The 21,719-nt window shown below is 48.6% G+C and overlaps 7 protein-coding genes across 7 annotated transcripts; 5 read left to right on the top strand and 2 right to left on the bottom strand.

Moving 5' to 3' along the window:
• Positions 1 to 34: 34 nt before the first annotated feature.
• Positions 35 to 1,365, top strand: FTJAE_9603 (COP9 signalosome complex subunit 4; the record flags this gene model as incomplete). The annotated part of the gene is made up of 2 exons (XM_037356541.1): positions 35 to 1,270; positions 1,336 to 1,365. 2 exons carry the CDS (start codon positions 35 to 37, stop codon positions 1,363 to 1,365), a joined length of 1,266 nt encoding a protein of 421 aa, XP_037203335.1.
• Positions 1,366 to 1,496: 131 nt separating this feature from the next.
• Positions 1,497 to 2,458, bottom strand: FTJAE_9602 (esterase; the record flags this gene model as incomplete). Its single annotated transcript, XM_037356540.1, has 3 exons — positions 1,497 to 1,794; positions 1,888 to 2,068; positions 2,248 to 2,458. 3 exons carry the CDS (start codon positions 2,456 to 2,458, stop codon positions 1,497 to 1,499), a joined length of 690 nt encoding a protein of 229 aa, XP_037203334.1.
• Positions 2,459 to 3,610: 1,152 nt separating this feature from the next.
• On the top strand, positions 3,611 to 5,503 carry FTJAE_9601 (bifunctional purine biosynthesis ADE17; the record flags this gene model as incomplete). The annotated part of the gene is made up of 3 exons (XM_037356539.1): positions 3,611 to 3,759; positions 3,815 to 5,297; positions 5,348 to 5,503. The coding sequence occupies 3 exons, from the start codon at positions 3,611 to 3,613 to the stop codon at positions 5,501 to 5,503; spliced, it is 1,788 nt and encodes a 595-aa protein (XP_037203333.1).
• Positions 5,504 to 5,925: 422 nt separating this feature from the next.
• Positions 5,926 to 10,308, bottom strand: FTJAE_9600 (cell cycle checkpoint; the record flags this gene model as incomplete). Its single annotated transcript, XM_037356538.1, has 3 exons — positions 5,926 to 8,534; positions 9,140 to 9,766; positions 9,819 to 10,308. 3 exons carry the CDS (start codon positions 10,306 to 10,308, stop codon positions 5,926 to 5,928), a joined length of 3,726 nt encoding a protein of 1,241 aa, XP_037203332.1.
• Positions 10,309 to 10,846: 538 nt separating this feature from the next.
• FTJAE_9599 (uncharacterized protein) lies at positions 10,847 to 12,162 on the top strand (the record flags this gene model as incomplete). The annotated part of the gene is made up of 3 exons (XM_037356535.1): positions 10,847 to 10,975; positions 11,085 to 11,207; positions 11,560 to 12,162. The coding sequence occupies 3 exons, from the start codon at positions 10,847 to 10,849 to the stop codon at positions 12,160 to 12,162; spliced, it is 855 nt and encodes a 284-aa protein (XP_037203331.1).
• A 445-nt stretch (positions 12,163 to 12,607) lies between these two features.
• Positions 12,608 to 16,107, top strand: FTJAE_9598 (DNA repair rad8; the record flags this gene model as incomplete). The annotated part of the gene is made up of 3 exons (XM_037356534.1): positions 12,608 to 15,328; positions 15,377 to 15,468; positions 15,516 to 16,107. The coding sequence occupies 3 exons, from the start codon at positions 12,608 to 12,610 to the stop codon at positions 16,105 to 16,107; spliced, it is 3,405 nt and encodes a 1,134-aa protein (XP_037203330.1).
• Positions 16,108 to 18,423: 2,316 nt separating this feature from the next.
• Positions 18,424 to 21,695, top strand: FTJAE_9597 (uncharacterized protein; the record flags this gene model as incomplete). Its single annotated transcript, XM_037356533.1, has 3 exons — positions 18,424 to 18,626; positions 19,317 to 19,814; positions 20,099 to 21,695. 3 exons carry the CDS (start codon positions 18,424 to 18,426, stop codon positions 21,693 to 21,695), a joined length of 2,298 nt encoding a protein of 765 aa, XP_037203329.1.
• Between the last annotated feature and the right edge of the window lie 24 nt (positions 21,696 to 21,719).

Here is a 21,719-nt window from a genome sequence, read left to right as displayed (position 1 = left end):
TTTGCATCTCACAGATTTCTACCAACCGACGACCATGGCACCAAATCCCAAAGTCGCGGAGGCGATCTCCAACGCCGAGTCTTATTCTGGAGAGAAGGGACCTCTCTACGAGCAACTGCTCTCCGAAATCAAGAACATTTCATCACCGTCCACCGCTACCAACGACCTAAATGCTATCATCGACTCCTTCTTTAACCAGGCGCTCGGCGTCGTGGCCACGCGAACCGTCCTCGCGTCTTTTATTGCGACACTCCGAGAATTCAAGAACGAGGATATGTGGATCGAGGTCGGGAATCGAACATTGAACACCATCGCGGCCCAGCCATCTTCTTCTTCTTTAGTGGATGCCGTCGCCACTATCCGGGAGCTCATTGCGACGGCCCACGAAAGCAACGGTGACTTCCTTGATGCTGCAAAGGCTCTGGCCGATATTCCCCTTGATAGTTCTCAGCGCAAGATCACCGATGAGGAGAAAGCTCGCACATGGATTCGCATCGTTCGGAACTACCTCGAAGTCGACGACTCTACGGCCGCCGAGATGTATATCAACAAGCTCAAGAACATAATGCATACCGTATCCGATCAAGAACTAAACTTACACTTCAAGCTCTCACAAGCCCGTATTCTGGACGCTCAGCGCGACTTTTTATCCGCATCTCAACGATATCACGAGATCAGCTTCTCGCCTGCGATTGACGAAGAGGAACGCCTACATACACTCAGTATGGCGGTCAAATGTGCTGTTCTGGCACCCGCTGGTCCCATGAGAAACCGAACATTGAGTCGCCTCTACAAAGATGATCGCTCCTCGCAACTTGAGGAATTTGGTATCCTGGAAAAGATGTTCCTTGACCGGCTGTTGTCACCTGAGGAGGTTGACAAGTTTGCAGAGGGGCTCCAGCCACACCAGCTGGCAACTACATCAGATGGCTCCACGGTACTTGCCAAGGCTGTCGTCGAGCACAATCTTCTCGGCGCATCTAGACTTTACAGCAATATTAGATTCGAGGCCCTGGGAACACTATTGGGCCTGGATACTGATAAGGCTGAAGAGACCACTGCACGTATGATTGAGCAGGGTCGTTTAGTCGGGCGTATGGATCAGATTGATGGCATTGTGTACTTTGAGGGTGGCGAGGCATCTGGAGAGAAGGGGAGTGGGCGAGCAGAAATTATTGTTGGCAAGCAAATGCGAAATTGGGATGCCAACGTTGAGAGCTTGGCTGAGGAGGTGGAGAATATCACCAATGCGCTGCAAAAGGAGTTTCCCGTAAGTTCTCAAGTTATTGATTGATCTTGACTTTGGTTGATCTCGTACTGACTCTATTTTAATAGGAATTTGTTGCCGCAACCCTTGTTGTGTGAGAAAGGGACGGATTAGAACCTCGTAGTGGATATGGCGTTTAGGGATTGGGATGATCAAGGGCTGTTTATGTCAATGCATAGCATATGAATCCCTTTGGTTCTAGACTGGCAATTTTAATAAGCCAAAAGTTTTAGTCCAAATCTTTCTTGCGGACCACCACGTATCCTTCATTGATATTCCGAGGGTTGCCATCCTCTTCATCGAACTGGACTTCATCCTCCAATGCCAAGACTTCTGAAGTTCTGGAGTTGGTGGGCTCTTCAAATGTGCCTTCGCTCCAAAGGATGTCTATAAGGGCATCGGCGATGTGATTGCCCATCCAGTCGTAGCCCTCGTCTCGGAGATGGAGGCCGTCATCCCAGTACCTTTCGCGATCCCGTTCCGAAAGCGAATGGTAGGGTATCTTGGAATGAAGGTCAAAGGCGTAACTGTCAAAAATCAGCATCAGCTAACAGCAAAGACAGTAGCCATCTGATAGTTGAAAATCATGTAAAAGCTTTTTGTAAATTCCTTAAACTTACTATCCCGTGTCTTTGTTCATAAGGATGCTCTGGTTGAGCTCGTTCCTTGTCGACGTGCCTCTCTTGCCTTTGGACTGGCACTCAGGGACCGTGAGAGCGAGGACCTTGGATTCTCGGCTCAGAGGGACATCATATAAATCCTTAAGGGCAGAAAATATGTTTCCCGGAGTGACACCGTACGCTATATCGCTACAGGTATATATCAGCATATTTGTATCTGGCAGAAGAGATGTATAACTCACTTCGTGCCCCCGAGGATAATTGTCCAGTCGTAATAATTGCCCTCCCCTGTTCATCCTTGTTAGCCGGTTGAATGCTACAGAAGACTCGAAGGAACTTCATATAATGAGAGTCACATACAAGCAGCATCCATTCTATCTTTGAAGCGCTTGAAAGAAGCAACATCGCCTGGCACAGCATTCACCACGATCTCAAAGTCCACCTCTGGAAACGTCCCGGTGAGCCGGTCTTCCAGCTTGAGAGCGTATGGATGTGAGTCCATGCCATGGCAGAAATATCCCGAGGTTAGAGAGTCTCCAAAGCATAGTATACGAAGCGTCTTGCGAGGCATGGTGACGATGTCTTTTGTTTCAGGTTGTGTAAACGGTGGGTGAGTAATAGCGAGGCGGGGTGGTATGGAGGGTGTGCGTAGGCAGTAGGCCAGTTGGTGTAAGCAGGCTGCAGCGATGGAGGTTCTGCGAGAAGCTTCACGCGCGTGTGCATCCTATGTGTTTGCAAACTCCTGGATGGCTCATCCGATTTCTATGACAATGTACAATAGATACCTAGCTGTTTGTTTATTTAGGCTTTGGGATTATTATTAAAGATTTGCTATATACTTGATTTTGCTTTATAAACTTAGAATAATTATATAATATATAAATAAATTAAAAGCTAATATATAAAATGTTTTAAAATAGTTAAAATAGCTACTTTCTTAATTAAATATTATATTTATTAATAAAAAGAGGTTTTATTATATAAGTAATATGTAACTATAATACTAAAAATGAGTATATGTTTTGCTATATCAATCCTCAGTCTTTAAATAATATAGCATCGGTGAGATGGCCGAGTTGGTTATGGCGCCAGGTTAAGGTCAACCTTAACACCAATTTCCTGGTGGAGCAATCCTCCTGGGTTCGAGTCCCAGTCTCATCAGTAGTTCTTTTTGTTTCCCTTAAGCATTCATCAAGTGAGCCAAGTTCCTTTTTGCGACTCGTGCGATGACGGAGTGTTCCCACGACATCATCGCAAAAAAGCTTGAGCTCCAATCCCGTTAGGTTTCCTAGGCTTAAACCCAATTTCCATATAGCAAGGTATTCTCATTTCCTGATAAAAGAGCTTGCATCCCTCCAAATAATTCCAGTACGGACGACCTTTCAACCTCCGCAATCGTTCGTCATATCTCAAGCTTTGACCAAGTCTTTAAGGCTGATTCCCCTGCAAAATATTTATAATTGCAACAATTCAGAGCAACGCTTGTTGCTGTTTTTTCTGCGACTGCCCCGCCCCCTCCATTGCTCTTCCGCAATCGCTACTACCCCGCCAAACTTTTTTCCTTTTGGCCTTTCCTTACTCGCCCGAGAGCCCAATCCAAACCTGAATGAGACGCCCTCTTCCCACTTACATCTTTTCTTATTTTTCTTCTTCGTCTTCTTCTTCTGTCTTTCGTCCTTTCCCCGTTTTCTCTCCCAAAAAGTTCTCCTTTCTAGCTTCCAAGATGTCCTCCCAGCAGAAGATCGCCATCGTCTCAGTCTATGACAAGACCGGTCTTCTGGACCTGGCTAAGGGCCTTGTCCAGCAGAATGTTCGAATTCTCGCTTCCGGAGGCACCTCCAAGATGATCCGAGAGTCTGGATTCCCTGTCGAGTGAGTCAACGCAAGCGCTCGATTGCTAGATAATAGAGCTAAACGACTTCCACAGGGACGTCTCTGCCATCACCAAGGCCCCCGAGATGCTTGCTGGTCGTGTCAAGACGCTTCACCCTGCCGTCCATGCAGGTATCCTGGCCCGTGATCTCGCCTCCGACGAGAAGGACCTCGCCGAGCAGAACATCAACAAGGTCGATTATGTCATCTGCAACCTCTACCCCTTCAAGGATACCGTCGCCAAGATCAACGTCAGCATCCCTGAGGCGGTTGAGGAGATTGACATAGGTGGTGTTACTCTTATCCGTGCTGCCGCCAAGAACCACAAGCGCGTCACTATCCTCAGCGACCCTAACGACTACGCTGGTTTCCTCAAGGAGCTCGAGAAGGGCGAGATCACTGAGGCCAGCCGTAACCGCTATGCTCTCAAGGCTTTCGAGCATACTGCCGACTACGATGCTGCTATCTCCCAGTTCTTCCGCAAGGAGTACGCCGGCAACGGCGAACAATACACTGCCCTTCGATATGGCGCCAACCCTCACCAGAAGCCTGCCGCCGCCTATGTTTCCGAGGGTAACCTGCCCTTCAAGGTCCTGTGCGGCTCGCCCGGCTACATCAACCTCCTCGACTCCCTAAACGCCTGGCCTCTGGTCAAGGAGCTCAAGAAGGCTCTTGGCAAGCCTGCTGCTGCCAGCTTCAAGCACGTCTCTCCCGCTGGTGCTGCCATCGGCCTGCCCCTTACCGAGGACGAGAAGAAGGTTTACTTTGTCCATGACATCGAGGGTATTGATGAGTCCAGCCTCGCCCAGGCCTATGCTCGTGCTCGAGGAGCCGATCGTATGAGCAGCTTCGGCGATATGATCGCCCTCAGCGATGTAGTTGACGTTCCTACTGCCCGCATCATCTCCAAGGAGGTCTCTGATGGTGTTATTGCTCCTGGCTACGAAGATGCCGCTCTTGAGATCCTCAAGAAGAAGAAGGGAGGCCGATATCTCGTTCTTCAAATCGACCCCGAATACAACCCCCCTGCTACCGAGACCCGCACCGTCTACGGCATTAACCTCCAGCAGCACCGCAACGATGTCGAGATCACCCCCAAGCACTTCACCACAATTATCACCCCGAAGGACACTGCTTCTCTCCCAGAGAGCGCCGCTCGCGATCTGACCATTGCCACCATTACTCTTAAGTACACTCAAAGCAACTCCGTGTGCTACGCATACAATGGCCAGGTTGTTGGTCTCGGTGCTGGCCAACAGTCCCGAATTCATTGCACTCGACTCGCCGGTGACAAGGCCGACAACTGGTGGATGCGATTCCATGAGCGTGTTCTCGGCATCAAGTGGAAGAAGGGTACCAAGCGACCCGACAAGAGTAACGCCATCGACCTGCTCGTCAGTGGCCAGCTCCCCAAGGACGGTCCTGAGCGCGAAGCGTTTGAGGGTGTCTTCGAGGAGGTCCCAGCTGCCTTCACCCCTGAGGAACGTGAGGCTTGGATGAAGCAGCTTAAGGATGTTTGCGTTTCCAGCGACGCTTTCGTAAGTAGTATATCCATCAGCCGATTGAATTCTACTGACATGCATGATAGTTCCCCTTCATTGACAACGTCTTCCGCGTTGCTCAGTCAGGGGCCAAGTATGTTGCCGCTCCGGGTGGTAGCCAAAACGATGCCGCCGTATTCGATACCGCTGAGAAGCTGGGCATTACCTTTGTTGAGCAGAACATTCGTCTGTTCCACCACTAAGTGATACCTCATCGGATTTTTTTCTTTTTTTTTCTTTTTTTTTTTTGCAATTTGATATGGAAATGGAATTGGAAAAGTAAAAAAGGCCTGAAAGTTTTGGCCTGGAAAAGAAGGATTCCCAGAGATTGTGATCTGTACGATTGCGATATTGTATACATGATAGACTTAACGCCGCGCCCAGACGCTCACTTCAACGTGATGATGATGATTTGAACCATTGTAAAAGCTTCCCGTCCCTATATATTTCTCCCCTCTCGCTCAAAAGTTTGTTGACGCGAGACCGTGAACCCAGCCCAAATTATCTATCCCCTTTGCTCCGTTTCATTGTTGTCATGATCTTGCCACCAAGCGCAAATAAAAACCAGATGAACCTCAAATCGCGTTGCTTCCATGCACCCGTTCGGTATTAACCATTTGTGTCCTTAATCCTCAATATCATCATCACTCAGCACCAATTTCTGAGCGAGAAGGCCCGAAACATTTCCTTCCTTTATACCCGCACTTCTCTTCCGGGAACTTATTTCTTCTGATGGTTTATCTGTTGCCCAAGCCTCTCCCGGCTGCATGTCGTCATCTGCATCAGACTCTTCATCGGCAGCATTAATGCCTTTGAAGGCAACCACCTTCTCAAGTTCGCGCAAACGGAAGCTTGATGTTTTTCGAGCACGAGCTATGTGCGCCATATATGGGAGACGCTCAAGGAGCATCTCACGCCGGGCTGCGCTGCCAAGCGAGAGAAGCGGCGCACTCTCGAGATCGTCTTCTTGCTGCTGCTGCTGCTTTACCATCGCTTGACGATTTAGCTGCTTACGCTGCATCCAGGAGGTCTCGCCAGAGGATTGCTGAGGACGACGAAACGCTGTGGCCCCATCGGTCAGATTTTTCGTTGCTCCATCGTCGCCTTTAAGTAGTTTTGTAGACCACATATCCACAAACCCTTCTAACTCTTCCTTGGCACGCCAGAGTTTCAGACTCGTGGGGTAGAACATCTTGAAGGCGTCGCTGCCCTTGGACATGGCTGATGATTTGCGCTTAACAGGGTTAGGAAGTGAGAACAACATGCCCCTGACAGCTACCTGGAAAGTTATTTCGTCCTGCCGTAACACATGGCTGCCAGAATCTGAACCTGAAAAGCCACCTCTGCCGCCGAAGAAGATATCTCTTGATGGTGAGAGGAGATCTGCTTGTGACAGATATTCGATACAGTCATTAACGTAGTCCATTGGTGTTGACAAGTCCATAGGGTCTGTGCTCTCACAGGAAAGAACGTAGTTTTCATGTAAGGCCGAAACAAAAGTATGTGTATCTGTACCCGTCTCATCGATGAGCGTATCAACAGACACTTGTGAGCGTTTCGGTCTCGAGAAATGCGAAAGGAAACTTGGGAGGTTCTCGACATCGTTACCTCCTGGCGGAGGAAGCTCATCTCGTTTGTTGTAGACAACCTTTCCAACCGCATGGAAGATACCTAGACTCGCTTCACGTTGGGATACTTGTTCCAGACTCTCCTCTTCGCCTTGTGTGAGTTTGATGGCATCTTTCGCACCTTTGGTCAGCTTCGTGAGCACGACCTTGTTACCCCAATCTCCTTGCTGGTCACCTTTCAGACACAGAAACTCGAGAGATGACACGGCGTTTCTGATGTCTCCAATTTCACCAAGGCGTTTTAGAACTTGAGGTCCTGGTGTTTTCCTGCGACCAGATTTTCTGGCCTCTTTCTGGACAACGAGTTCCAGTGCCTTGAGGAGTAACGAGGGGGCAATGGCATTGAACTCAATCATACCAACCCCTGGATGTTGTAGGATTTCCGGCCCCAAAAGTCGATGTGCAGTAAAACTGTCCGCTGATGCAGAGGTCGTAGTCAGATGAGTTTCTGAAATGACCATGACCACCGGTGTTATGGGCTCATGCTGTGAAGGCTTCGCAAACATGGATAAAGAGGGTGTGCTATTGGCAAGGTAATGTAAAACGGTGCTCCGGAAGGATGTTAAAGCCGTTGAAGATCTTGAAAATGTGTTAGGAAACTCCTCGATGAGAATAACTCGTTTCGGATCATTTTTTCGGTTGATCTGAGAGCTGTTCTGGGTCGATGACATTGAAGCATCGGTCTCTAATGCTCCAAATTTACCACCACGACCAAGAAACTCTTGGAACTGCGCAGATGCTGAAACGGAACCCAGACCAGAGCTTCCCGCAGGATTTCGCCATTCAAGAAGCTCACTACCCATGTCGTTTGCCAGCAGTCGCAGGGTCGTTGTCTTCCCGGACCCAGCAGCACCTTTGAGAATTAGCAGACGCTGGCGCATGCGTCCAGCTATCACATCCTCCAACCACCTCCTCACATCAGAGACTTTTTTCTTGTGAACTGCTAACTCCTCCAGGTTTCGAGGTCCAAATCGTTCTGACCAAGGGCGTGCATCGTCGTTTGGCCTGGCTATAGGTACTGGCTTAGGTGGTTTGATGAACTTTTGGCTGGCGCTGGGTACACTAGACAACGACGATTGCGAGTCATTTCGTAGTCTCTTTTTCGCATGTTGTCCAACTAAGCTTGCGGAGCTTGCCTTATGTTCCGAGATCTCATCATCCTCTGAAATAGGATCACTGATAATATCTTCGAGAGGGACGGATCGCCTATCTCCAGCACTCGACCGCGCAGCCCTTTGTGCCTGGTTCGAAAATAGCGTCTTCAAATCAGCTGTCCTTCCAGTATCTGCTGCTTTGCCAACATCCTTGGTACGCTTCGCGCTTGGACTCGTGCTATTGCTCTTCGCTTGCGCTCGACGAGGTAGCCGGAGTGAAGCATTCTTGGTTGGCTTATTATCGACGATTTTAGGTTTTGTCGGGCTCGGCGAAGCTGTAGCGACGCGGCTTTTGGTAGAGGAGCTCGGTGAAGTAATCAAAAACTTGGTCAGGGTGTTTGCACGGGGCGATTCGTCTTCATCGTCTGAAGCGTCAACGACATTCCGCCGGCGGCGCTTCGCGGGCGGAGCCATCAGCGCAGAGGGTGCATTTGCAGCAACAGCATAACGTTCTGAAGGGGTAAGCGATCGAATTGTGCGGTGCTTGTTAGAGCTTTTCGCATGCCGTGGGGAGATGGTGATGATGCTGTTTACTATCTGATAGCTTTGATGGAGCGTTATCGTGAACTGAGACCCGCAGTATCTACAGTGCATGACCCACCGAAGCACGTTACAGTGCATAGGTTGACATTTAACCCCTGCTTAAGCGCCTAGACTCCCAAATCGAGAATTTGTTACAAGAGATGAATCACAAGCCACAGCGTGTTCTTGATGAGACAATTTCATAAGTCCGTTTCCACATTGGGCCACAGCGGTCATTTCGTAGTGCTATCAATTTGATGTTGATTTTACAAGAAAGTATACAACTGATCCGTATCCAGGGTGCGCTGTTGCTTCATTTTCTCACACTCTCATCCCACCTATCTCATAATGGATCCTTATACCACACGCTTCCCATCTTAGTATGTCCACCCTCTGAAATTGTCGACGAAAGTCAGGGCTGCCAGAAGGTATCGATCGTGAACGTCACCCCATGTCTTTGAAGCCTCCTTCAACACCCGGATTGCTTACACAGGATTAGTGGACGGGGAGATAGCAACTGGAGAAATGGCCTTACCTTTGACGTAATGAGCATCTGTAGCCCAGTCAGAGTTCACTGCCTCGTCCTCAACGTACTTCCAGCCTCGTTGTTTCGGGTCGTTGTCCACGTTATCCGGATCTGGGAGTGGCCGTCGTTTCACGATAAAGATGCCCAAGGCCAGAAGCCACCATTGCCGGACAAGAGGAATATGATATTTTTCGGGAATGAAGGGGAGAAGAACTCGGACTGCATGGCTGGTTGTTAGGATATGCACGAGCATGAAGTTGAATGCATGGGTGCCTGGCTTGACTGTGGCTACTAGCAAAGCAGCTGCGGCTTCTTGGGACAGTTCGAACTGCTTCACAGGATCTGTGATTTCCCATGCGTTCCAGTACTCCAAGATGATGTCCTCATATGAGCTGAAGAGCTCTTCCAGGTCGTACAGGCCGGGCCTGACGTCATCGAATCTATCGTCCTTCGATAGTTTGGTGAGAAGATCCATTGGGGAGGCCGAGGTAAAAGGGGCCTTTCTGGTGTACGACTTGTTGTCGAGGTACTTATGGAGAAAGTCATGCTGGACACAAGCAAGTCCAAGGGCTTCCATGGCAAGTTCCTTACAATCCATCTCGAAGGCATAGCCTAGATGGATCAGCGGGTGTCCGACTGTGAGTGTTAGCAACTGCATGTTTTATTCATGTGGGATTTGTAGACATACGACCGCCGATCAGACCATTGATGAGAGGCTCATCGCCAGTGAACAGATAATGCTCCATTTCTTGGTGCCAGTCATAATTAAATCGCATAACGAGCTTGTCTTCGAAGAAGTCCACAAAAGCCCGCTGGTACCTTGCATCGCCCCGAAGCTCTTGCCAGTCATCCTCTCCAATCTCAGCGGGCGACGGTACCCATGCCTCCAGCTCGCGGATTTCTCTGTCGTAGATGTCATTTAGTTGAGGAACACTTGCTCCCAGGAGGTATGCTGAGCTGAGGATATGAGCATTGTGATTATCATATTGAAGGTTGTTGTAGACGATCGAGTAGTTAGCATGATTTGCTTTCAAGAGGTGCTTTAGACATCGTGCCCGTTTGCTCGGGTCTGTCTCAATGTGATGAATCTCTACCGAGGCGATGTTGATGGCTTGGCGGTTAACATCAAGTCCCAGTAGTTTGTTAACTACAGGAACATGAGCAAGGATTCCAGACATTATAGGACCGCAAGATGAGGAGATATTTGACTGAATTCAGGTTGTTATGATGAGAGCTAGTCAAAGGCGCATGACGTTGAATCGAACAATGAAATCAATCTTCCGTTGGGGCTTCCAGCGGGCACTAATAAATCATAGCGGGGCAAACCTTTTCTTTGGGGACAGGGGTGACACTGTAACACAGAGGCAGAGGTTCCCCAATCACGCGTGCACGGACCACACCATTATCAATCTTCAGGTCGCGCGTCTCGGTCCCGAATCTTTAAACCAAGCAAGCCTCTCAGTTCAAAAAAGATTTCTTGAGGATGACGTCTCAAACTTCCACGATATATGCAGAACTTCTGTCACATCTCAGACATATTTCTGTTGCCGTGTCGATATTAACATCAGTCGACTCTTCCACAAAAGCTGAAATCTCACCGGATGGCCGGCAACTCAGCGTGACACACCGCGGCCACACAGAGCACGTCACTTTGCCGGCACAAACATCTGCCATAGGCTCATTACCTGTAGCCCGGATTGGTCGCTCAAATCTGTCATGGAGGCTTCCAGTCTCACCAACAGAAGCGAGGCCCTCTCGTTTCTCTCTGGAGAGCCAAGCGGTGCCATGGACATCAGCCGATATCACAACTGGATCATCGGTAGCCTGCCGCAGCTGTGGAAGCGAGTTCGTCACCCAAGGTATCATCAGTATATGGAAAGACTTACCGAGTGAGAACTGGGCTGAAATGATGGAATTTTGGCATTGCCATAAACCTCATGACCACGACCATCAGGATTCTGAGTCTTTGGCCACCAAAGGCTACGGTGCCAATCATGCTATATCTGCCCAACGGGGAGTTGGCTTTGTCGACTTGACATCATTCCTGTTCTCGGAGTCCGACTGCCGAGGCCTGCAAGTAAGTATCAATCCTGCAACACCGATTTGTCCTTGACTACGCTTGGCCAGAGCTCAAGCAATCAATCTACGGGGAGAAAGAAGATGTCCATGTCGGTATACCAAACCTTTCAGTGATTTGGCCATCGATACAACTCCCCAATATGAATGCACTTGTCGTCCCCACTCCGATGGGCAGCCAGCTTTCTGGAACCCTTCTTCACAGAACGGGATCCTAGGGTAATCTGAAGACGCGGCCTCTCTTTTTCATCTAACCTCCCATAGACATGGGTGTTTAGAGATTACCGAGAGGCATATTGCTCAAGAAGTTACATAAAGTTTCAACTCATTGGCGGTTTACTTACACACTCTAGTATTCTTCCTCAACACCGGATGCTGGGTTCGATCTATCTTCGCTGGCGCTCAACGACGACGAGAGCAAGAAGTTTTTACACATATTTTGCCGGGAATGCAAGACAGAAGTAGGCTTGTACAATATCGCGGCATTGTCTGTCACACTATTCAAATGGAAAATTACTTGCCAGACCAAGACCACAGATCCTAGCCCAAGCAGTTCCGAGTGTCTTGCAGCAACTCTGCTGGCTACGATTTCGAGGTCGGGGTCATCCAAGTCTATTGTCACGCCGCATACTTCTGGGGTTGAAAAATCCGAAGCAGTTTCTCATAAGAACCTTCATCTCTGGGTGATGAACCCTAATGTCGTATACACAGCGTCCTCTACCGCTGATAGCAAGACGGCGATGAAGATATTCTACAAGCATATCGATCCTTTAGAGAGTGAGAAGCTTCTCACGTCCATAACCTCAGATGTCCAGGAAATAAGCTTGCCCGAAGAAGCCATCAAAGCTGCAGATAATTGCTTGTTACGGAGCAGTGAATTACTACCCGTTCAAGAAAGGACTTTCAATGAGTGGCAAGTGGGACTGCTTGAGAGATGGGAACCTGCATCTTCATGATAGGATAGATAATCAAAATATCTTGACTTTGAGTGTTATATTCCATGGTTTATTGGAATAAAGCTTTTGCAACCCATCTGTTATCTAGGTTTTGGGTCGATTGGCAGTTATCATTGAGCCCTGTCACGAGGCGTTGGTGATTACTCCTCTACAGTGTGTGAAAACTGTAAGAGCCACTACGAAACGGCGGAGAGCAATGTGCGACAAAGATGCCTATACTGTGGGTTTCGCCCATCCTGTAGGCAGCCACCTATGTTCTCTTCCTGTAACCAAACCTCCCCCTCGCATGGGCCAAAACCAGGTGAGATCTTATATCAGATTTTCGTTGGAACCTAACGAGTACATGGGCTTGACACTACTGGGTTCGCTTTATGATGAGAATTAACGCTCGCCCTTCTCGAAATAGCGTCTGCTCATTCCTTGTGGCAGCCTTACTCAGATCACCATGCCACCAAAAGGGACAGATTTCATACCCGCTGGGTGTATACCAATCAAGAGAACGGAAATCAAGCTAGCTTCAAAATGGTTTTCGGATGAACTTCGAGAATGGAGAAACTTCAGCTCGTTATCGAAAGACGCAGGCGAAACAAATGCAGAGGATGACGAGCTCTTCCTCCCAGATAACCTGGAAATTGCTTTAACTTGTATAGGGACACTACGATCATGCATCAAACTTTCACAGGCGTCCTGGGCAAAACTTCAATTCAGCATTCAGAACAACGATTCCGATTATGGTTTCATTAGGGTCTATCTGCTGCCCGATGATGTCCTCCGTAGCACGGTGGACCGCTCTAACCAGTCTCTATTGAAGGCAAGAAATGATGTCCTTGGACAATTAAACTACTCACGAGAAGCCTGGGCTGGAAATTCAAACGCAATATGGTTGGACAAGCCACTACTCCACGACGTTGTTGCCCAAAATGAACATCTAAACGAAGGCATGTCTCTGTTGCAGCTTTTCAACAAAATTCCATCGCCTACGCCCAGAATCAACATCGTCGAGGAGACTTACTCAAAGTCTGCTATGTGCAATATCTTGGACGGCCAAGTTCCAGGACTGAAATCGGAGCTGTATCCGTATCAGCGGAGGTCATCGGCCATGATGCTGCAAAAAGAGGTCCAGCCCGAGCAAGTGCTTGACCCGCGTCTACTCCACGTCAAAGACCAAGAAGGAGGATCGTGGTACATTGACACTGTGGCTGGCACAGTGCTCAGGGAGCCACGACACTACGATGGGGTCTCTGGCGGCATCCTCGCCGAAGAGATGGGCGCTGGAAAGACTATTATCTGTCTCGCGCTCATTCTTGCAACAAAAGGACTGCCTACTCAACCACCTGAGTATGTTTGTGCTGAGAAAGCCCCGATCAGGAAGCGCCTGGCTTCTTTGGCTGAAATGGCTGCGTCTTGTGCCACAAGGAATGCAGTCCCCTGGCGTCCCTATTTCGACCTTTTCAAGACCAAGTTAGGGGACGACTATGAGAGATGCATTGCAGCCCTAGAAAGAAACCCGGGGTACTATTCTATCCAGTCATCTGACAAGCGACGGGTTACGAGATTCTGTACCGGAATTCAGTCAAAAAAGACGCGGCTCTACCTTAGTAATGGGAGTATTGTGGTTGTGCCCCCTAACTTATTGATGCAGTGGAAGCAGGAGATCAGCAAGCATACTGAAGGCCTGGAGGTTCTAGTTGTGACGCGAGATCAGCCACTACCGAAAGAAGAAGACTTGGTGAAGTTCGACCTCATCCTCTTCACTCAGACAAGGCTGGAGAATCTACTTCGACAAAAGGGCGGACTTGAACAATCTTCACTGTCCAAGGTTCATTTCAAGCGATGCATTGTCGATGAAGGACACAAGCTTGGGCATTCAAAGATGAGTAGTAAGAGCAATCTACTTATCGCTCTGGATGCTTTGCATTTCTCTGCGCGGTGGATTGTGACAGGAACTCCATCTCAAGGTTTGTATGGAGTCGACATACAAGCAAAAACACCGCAATCTGTAGCACAACCTGAAGAGAGTGGCTCAGTGATGGCTGTCAACACATCCAGAAACTCTATTCTAGAAATGGAGAGAAGGGATCTGGAAAGGATTGGCATTATGGCAGCGCTGTATCTGAGAGTACGGCCATGGGCGAACACGATTCTGGACGTTGGTGACACTATGGCGGACTGGGCTACTTACTTGCTACTTCCGAAACACAAAAAGAACAGTGGAGGCCGCTGGGAATGCTTGAGAGCAACTCTCAACTCTCTCATAATCAGGCACCAGATCGCAGAGGTCAATAGTCTATTCCCACCTGTCAACGAGAAGCTCATTGTATTGGAGGGTTCGTACCAGGACCAGATGTCGCTCAACATCTTCTCCATGATGATCATCTTCAACTCGGTCCAATCCCAACGAACAGATATGGATTACTTTTTCCACAACAAACAGCGAAAGGCTCTTCTTCAGATTGTACACAACTTGAAGCAGGCGAGCTTCTTTGGAGGATCCTTCTATTCTCAGCAAGATATTAAAACAGCTGTCCGAACCGCTGAAGGTTTCCTTGCCGAGAAAAAAGTACCCATTAGTGACCAAGATCGAGAACTCCTTGAGCAAGCGATTAATTTTGGGCATGTTGTTTCCAACAACAAGGTCAAGGCTCTTAGCAATGCATTCCACGAGATGCCGCTCAGCGTCCACGGTTTCCCGCACAATGTCAGCGCATCTTGGTCACTCGACCAAGAAGCTGGGGACTACATATGCAGCTCGTCATCCATGTTGGTGACACTTCAGAAACTCATCTATAAATCAGCATCAAAACCCGAGGATCTGAATTCTCTATTGAATGGCCGATTGATTCAAGAAGGTGTCGATACGAGAATGCGCATGCTCGCATCTGATGAGACGGAAAACAGCTCCCAAACCTTGGCTGGTAATACGAAACTGGGAGATGACAAACACCGAATCACTAATGCTCATGGCATTAGTGATGTGAAGGTGGAAGCTGAAGCAACCGCTGATGGTGCACTTGGGCCATTGGAGACAGTCAAGATCACATCTACGGTGTCGGCCAAACTGTCATACCTGATTGATAGCGTTCTCAGATATCAGGAAACTGAGAAGATACTCATCTTCTATGAAAACGACAATATCGCCTGGTATTTAGCCGTTGTGCTGGAAGTTGTAAGAAAGGATGCGCCTGTAATCAAAACCAATACTAACTTCAAACAGCTCCAAGTACAACACCTGATCTATGCCAAAGGGTTGGCCGTACAGAGAAGATCACAATACGTCAACACTTTCAATCACAATGATGATTTCAGGTGAGTTTCTGAACCGCTCTTGATGCTATGGGCTAACAAGTACCAAGAGTTCTCCTTATGGACATCTCACAGGCAGCTTTCGGCCTAGATATGAGAGTTGCGTCTCGGATCTACTTTATCAGCCCAGTCCTGAACCCTCAAGTTGAAGCGCAGGCAATTGGCCGTGCGCGAAGGATTAGCCAGCAAAAACCAGTCTTTGTCGAGACTCTAGTACTAAAAAACAGTATAGACGAGGTCATCTTAGAACGCAAAGAACATATGACGCAGGCTGAACACCGCCGAGTTCAATCCATTCTAGACGATGGCCCAATGTACGAATGGGTCAAGAATGCCCGGATCACACCATTGCCGGAAGGCGATTTTAGTAAAGAGGATCAGATGTCACCTCTGGATACGCCGCAATACGTGTTCAGACGAGGATTTGGGAGAACTATACACCCTGATGAAGGCTTGGTACTGGACGAGGCTCCAAGGTCTGATGGGAGAGTGCTGAGGCCTCTCGAGCTGGCGAATGAGAAGAAACGAACGACACAATTTTGTGCAACCACAGTCATTAGAGATCAGAGTCAACACAAAGACTCGTCATCTAACACAAGCGATCTCGCCGCGCGGCCATGGAAGAGAGTGCGGTTCGGGTGAAGGGCGAAGAACCATCCCACCTACTGGATGTGCAGTACTGCGCCACGTACGGCCACATCCCCGCACTGAAGTGTGGCGAGTGGGAAGCTAAGTTTCAGAACCAAGTCAGAAGTTGGTAAACATTGTAGGTGGTAGCTGAAAGATGTTGATGCACGTGGAAGAGTTTGGAGTTTGGCGTCATGGAAGAAGAGTTCGGTTGCTAGTCAAGAGGAGCTAAGGGCAGAAGCTAAGGTGTATGGAGTATGTATCGCACAGAGCTACTAACGGTAATCAAATGTTCCTGCAAGTTTTGAGACCAGCCACCTGGAAAATCAGCAACAAAAATGAACTTAGCTTGGTGTTCCTGGTTACCAAGAGTCTTAAACTTGGACAGACGATGGGTCTGTTTGTTAGCTTCTGTAATAAGCGATGCAGAGTGAAATAGTGATGGGAAAATGACATCTTTGATGTTGAAAACACAATGGCCCATGTGGTAGGAAAGGTGACTTCATGGCAAGGTATCCCTGTAAAGGTACGGTATTGAGGCTCAGCAATTGAGAAGTAGCGGTATAGAATAGTAAGTCAAGGGTTCGGTAACTCATTGTTCAGAGGGAGCACAAACCACTAAGTTAGATGAATAATAAGAATGATGCCATGGCTGTTCAGCTGTGTCCCAATCTTTCGACCATGACGGGAACCACAAAGAAGCTGCGGGTATGTCGGTTCTCATGACGAGTCCCCCCCATAGCAAATGCCAACACACCCAAGATGCACGCATGTATGTATGCATGTACTGTACATATGGGTACCAGTACGGTGAACCGTCAGGAGGATTCGCATCACCGTAGTTCTAAGCGAAGCTTTCAAGACTTGGCGATAATTGTGAAATGCACATTTGTGGAGGAAGGGGATGGAGAGTCGATGTTATACCCCGGGTATCCGTACAAATCTCCGAGATTTTATGCTACGTATTGAAATGTCTGTGTGTTTTTTTCTTTTTCCAGAATGTGGAAAACGTTCCCTGCTCTGATCGGAGGCGAGTAGTCTAGGGGGTCCTAGTTATTGAGGTCCCGTCAATATGCACACGTTGAGCGGATCGAACGGCTGTTGTCCCGGGATCCAGTGCCAAAAAGTACATAGACTTGGTACATACGTAGAGTATTGCCAGCCACTGAACTACTCTGCAGCCAGCCTAAGAATTCGGAAAAGAATCTGTCTCCCAGTTGTTAAAAGATTGAGTGAGTTGATGTTGAGGTCATGAGACCCCGCTGCGTTGGCTGTGCTTTGCTTGGTATTGATTGGTATGGAGGTTCTGCAAGGCATAGAAAATTGGGTGTTACAAGCAAAAGAGGCAGGGATGAGCCGTGTTCCTGACGCGATGCTATTTTTGAACTGGCGGTTGAGTCTCCAAGTACCTTACTCCGAAGGGGCGACACACTGCTCAAGTATTCTTCTCTATAGATTATTCAAGCACTGAGTATCATCATAAGCTCTGAAAGCATCTGTATCTTCCCCCAAATGTTTACTGTCATACAGTGCTCCCTTGGTCTAACCCCAGGTTTACGTCTTCAAGATTTACAGTACAACCCCAGCAAATCCAAAACACAAGCAGGCAGGGGACAAAGCAGGGTTCTCGTTCTCGACCACCCAAGCTACGGATCTCTATTGGCTCCGCACCCTCAAACCTGAATCTTGGTTTTTCCCTGTGGCTTTGGCTTTTGAATGGACTTTGTTTTGTGAGATCGATCGGGAACTGCGTGCGTTACTTGAGCGACTGTGCACAATCCATAAGTTACTTAAGGTTGACGCAAGCCCGTTTCGGGAGTTTACCAAAGTCTTGGGTCTTCTCACTACTGACTAATAACTAAATCAGTGTTGTACTTCTCACCTAGTCAACCGAAGAAGGAGAAGGAAAAAAAAGTATATCGACCCTTACTACGGATACTGCTGACGAAGGGGGCTGCATGTCTGAGATACCCTTACGCCAAACGATGCGAAGGCGTTTGACTTGACCGTGTATTTTGCATTGGATAGCATCCAATGAATGGCATGATTTTATAGGACAAGCCTCCCTCCCTCCCTGATCACACTCATCGTCTGTCTGCCTTTAAAGTCCTGACGTTCCCCTGAGCCGCTTCTTCCTTGTCCTATACTTCATCATTCTTATTATTTCCTCGGTTACGATATTCTCGACTCTATTGGTCCGGCAGTCGACATCGGAACATTATCACGACAATCTGGTGCAACGTAAACGAATATCGATAGACAAAAACCACCCTGTCACAATAATAAATAGCCTCCGTCGATCATCTCGAAACTCCACATTCACAACCGACCATGTTCGAGGTTCAACATAACCACCACGGACAAGAGTTCAAGCGCTTCTTTCACCATGGTCGAAGCTCAATGTCTGCCATTGAGGACAAGAGGGCGGAAGAGTTTAGGAGACATGTCTGGGCGGTTACTATGATTGATGAGGATCCGTTGGCAGGGAGTGGGGAGAAGAAGAACAAGAAGAACCGCCAATCGATTGACCTTGTGTGAGTAAAAGAGTTTCTTTTATTATTATTATTATTATTATTCCCATTATTATTCGTCAGCTGTTTTACAGTCAGCTATACTCAACACCCCGTTCCTATACCACCCACGCGCAACATAATGCATTGTCTGTCTGTTTTATAACCCCTTGTGTTCTATTATTCTCCCCCTCTTCACCCTTTGGAAAGTTCCAAGGAGGAGCCCCTAGTAGAAGACATCCGGAGAAAAGAACAAGACCAAGAACGCCTCATCTCTTCCAACCCCTAAACCCGGCGTCCTAGTGTCTTGGTCTTGGTGTTGGCCGCATTCGACGGCCGCATTCGACTCCCGCTCTAGCGCATTCAGCTCCAACGAGGCTCTCACATCTAGATGTTTTTTTTAAATTACATGTCCACATTTTCCCCTGCGTGGCGCTTCAAGCTCCCTGTCTTCCGCAAAGGCACAGCCAAAACCATCTTTCTGCCTACGTCAGATCTTTATCCTAAGAGGTCAATTATGCCTAGTTTAGGCATTTGCGTGTACCATGGGGAAGTGGTGTGATTCTAGGACTCTTAGTGTTTTTTTTTTTTACCCTTCCCTCAGCACCCGTGTTGAATGATATACTTGCGATTTCCGTTGACTCGCGGAGGTTGTTGGTCGTTGCTTTCGAACACATGTTTTTCTAATACTAATACTTTAATTCTTTGGTACAGCCGTCCTGGTTCAAACAAACTGAGATCCAAGAGAGCTTCTGCATATGCTGGATCACCGCCGGTAACAAAGCCTAATGACAAGCAACATAAGAACCAGCTGAAGCTTGACACTACCGCAACTATGAAGGACTCTACAGTTACTGTCCGGCCGGTTCACCCACCGTCTTTTGGCTCACCAAAAGATCTGTCTTCAGTTCAAGAGAACGCTATCAACGCTTTCCTTGCAAACACTGAGTCTCCAAAGGGCACACAAGACAACTTTTCTCCTACGGCGTATCCTCGACCAACATATGCTGTTCTCGAAACTCCCCTGGCAGATCCTACAAATGTGAGGCCAAATGCCGCCCTGAACCGTCCTCGAAAACTGTCCAACAACTCAGTTACGACTGCATCGTCCTTTCAATCTCGAGAAAGCATGGTCTCAGCAAGACGGACCCCTTCTTGGGGGAGTAGAACGAGTATGGAAACGAACGAATCTACATCTCAATGGCGACCTGAGTATATGTATCAGCGGCCAATGCCCATCAAGAAAATGTCTTCTTCCCGAGCTCCCCTCCAACCGAATGAGCTCTTCGCCAGATTGCCCTCAGAGATCCTCTCGAATATACTGGAGCAGTTAAGAGATATTCACCTGGCGGATAACAGCGGGAGCTGTGCAACTTGTTGGATGCGAGATGCTTGTAATATCGCAGTGGCTTGCCGCAAGTGGTACAGGCCCGCCCAAATAGCACTGCAAGTACATCTCTTCCAACTACACATGAGAAAAAGCTAACTTGTATCAGATACCAAAATATCCAACTCGTGGGCCCGGACTCGGCAACCCTCAAGAAGAAGTTCAAAATGGCACAGGGCATTCGTGTCCTCATGCTCCGGCGCATACTCCGCTCTAATCCTCACATCGCCGAAATCGTCCGCACACTTAAAGTTCCGGCCCCTGAAATTGTCGCCAAAGGCTCCGGAGCTGCCGAGTATGAGGACCTTATTGCGACGCTCGTCATGGCGTGTCCTAATCTCGAGAGTCTCAGTGGCTTGTCGGTTCCGTACGACCACTCCTTCAAGAAGATATTCCATGCGTTATCCACAAGACCCATGTTAAGAGAAATGAACTGGCTTGTACACGCTTCGCCTCATCAGAGACAACAGAGAATCCAATCGAGTACTCAGCAGCTCGGCTTGGTGATGCCTGGAGAACTCAGGCCTTCCCAGGAAGCTGCCTTTTTGGCGTATCATGATAATTGGTCTCGCCTGGAAACGTTTACTGTGCATTGTCTCCCAGGAGCTACCGTCACGCCCGAGAACCTTCTTACATCAACACTCAAGCGTCTGCCAAACCTCAAACATCTTCATCTCTGTAACCTACCGCCCAATAGCTTCGACGACTCAACTCTCCTTGCTCTGCCGCCTCTACACTCCTTGACGTTGTCTCACATCAGCGGTATAACCTCGAGCGGGCTATCATCATTCGCAACGCAGTCCACCAGTCTTCCTCTGCGTAAGCTTACTCTTCGGCACACACCTCTCACGTCTCTCGCTGCTCTAGCGCGCATCTTGTCTAATTTGAGAAACTTGCTCAACTTTTCCCTTGTTCAGACCTTCCCACCCGTCATGCCGGAGAACGACAGCTTCGCACTATGGATGATGCCATATCTTGCAAACAACACTGTGCAGAGTCTCCACTGGGATATCACCAGCCATGCTACCTGTGTCAATGCAGCGGATGATATTCTCGCTCGCAGTATCTCTGCAGGAGGTTTTCCAGCTTTGAGGACACTCCGAGCACTTAACGACCCGGACGGCATCTTTCAGGATCTGTGCTACCCCGTCGAGAGAATCGATCTTCCTTCTGATCGATTCCGAACCTCTGAGCAACCAGAGAGCTCATCACCTTTTGCATTCCCTCCGAGCTCGGCAAGCCCCATGTCTCCCACACGCCTGTTCAAATCCAACAACTCACCTCTCGCTTCTCCACGGACCCCGGTTTCTCCGTTTGGCGACACACGCCGCCCTTACACAAGCCTCCATACCGCAAGGCTTGCCGCCCAAACGCGTCTCGAAGCAGCACGTTCCCGGCCAAAATTCACTGTCAACGTAGTAGATGAGGGCGGAGCCATTACTGAGACTTTCTCCATGGCTGGATTCATTGGTACGGCCGGAAGCTCAATCAAGTACCACCTTCTTCCTGACAGGGGTACTACAGACGATAAAGGCGGTCTTATTGATGTGAGAGATTTGGATAGCGATGCTGGAGAGAGTCTCATCGGTGGGAGAGAAGGGTGCACTGGACGCTGGAATATGCGTGATGGCATCGTGGCAGATAAGAAGGAAAAGGAAAGATGGTGGCATACAGAGAGAGGTCGGTGGACCAAAGTCACTCTCTGAGGCTGCTTACCTGAAAATATACCA

Source organism: Fusarium tjaetaba (genome assembly GCF_013396195.1).
Source record: "Fusarium tjaetaba strain NRRL 66243 chromosome Unknown NRRL66243_c0000218, whole genome shotgun sequence".
Classification (NCBI taxonomy): Eukaryota; Fungi; Ascomycota; class Sordariomycetes; order Hypocreales; family Nectriaceae; genus Fusarium; species Fusarium tjaetaba.
The sequence above is the reverse complement of the archived record's forward strand: the minus strand, read 5'-3'. Positions and strand labels throughout refer to the sequence as shown.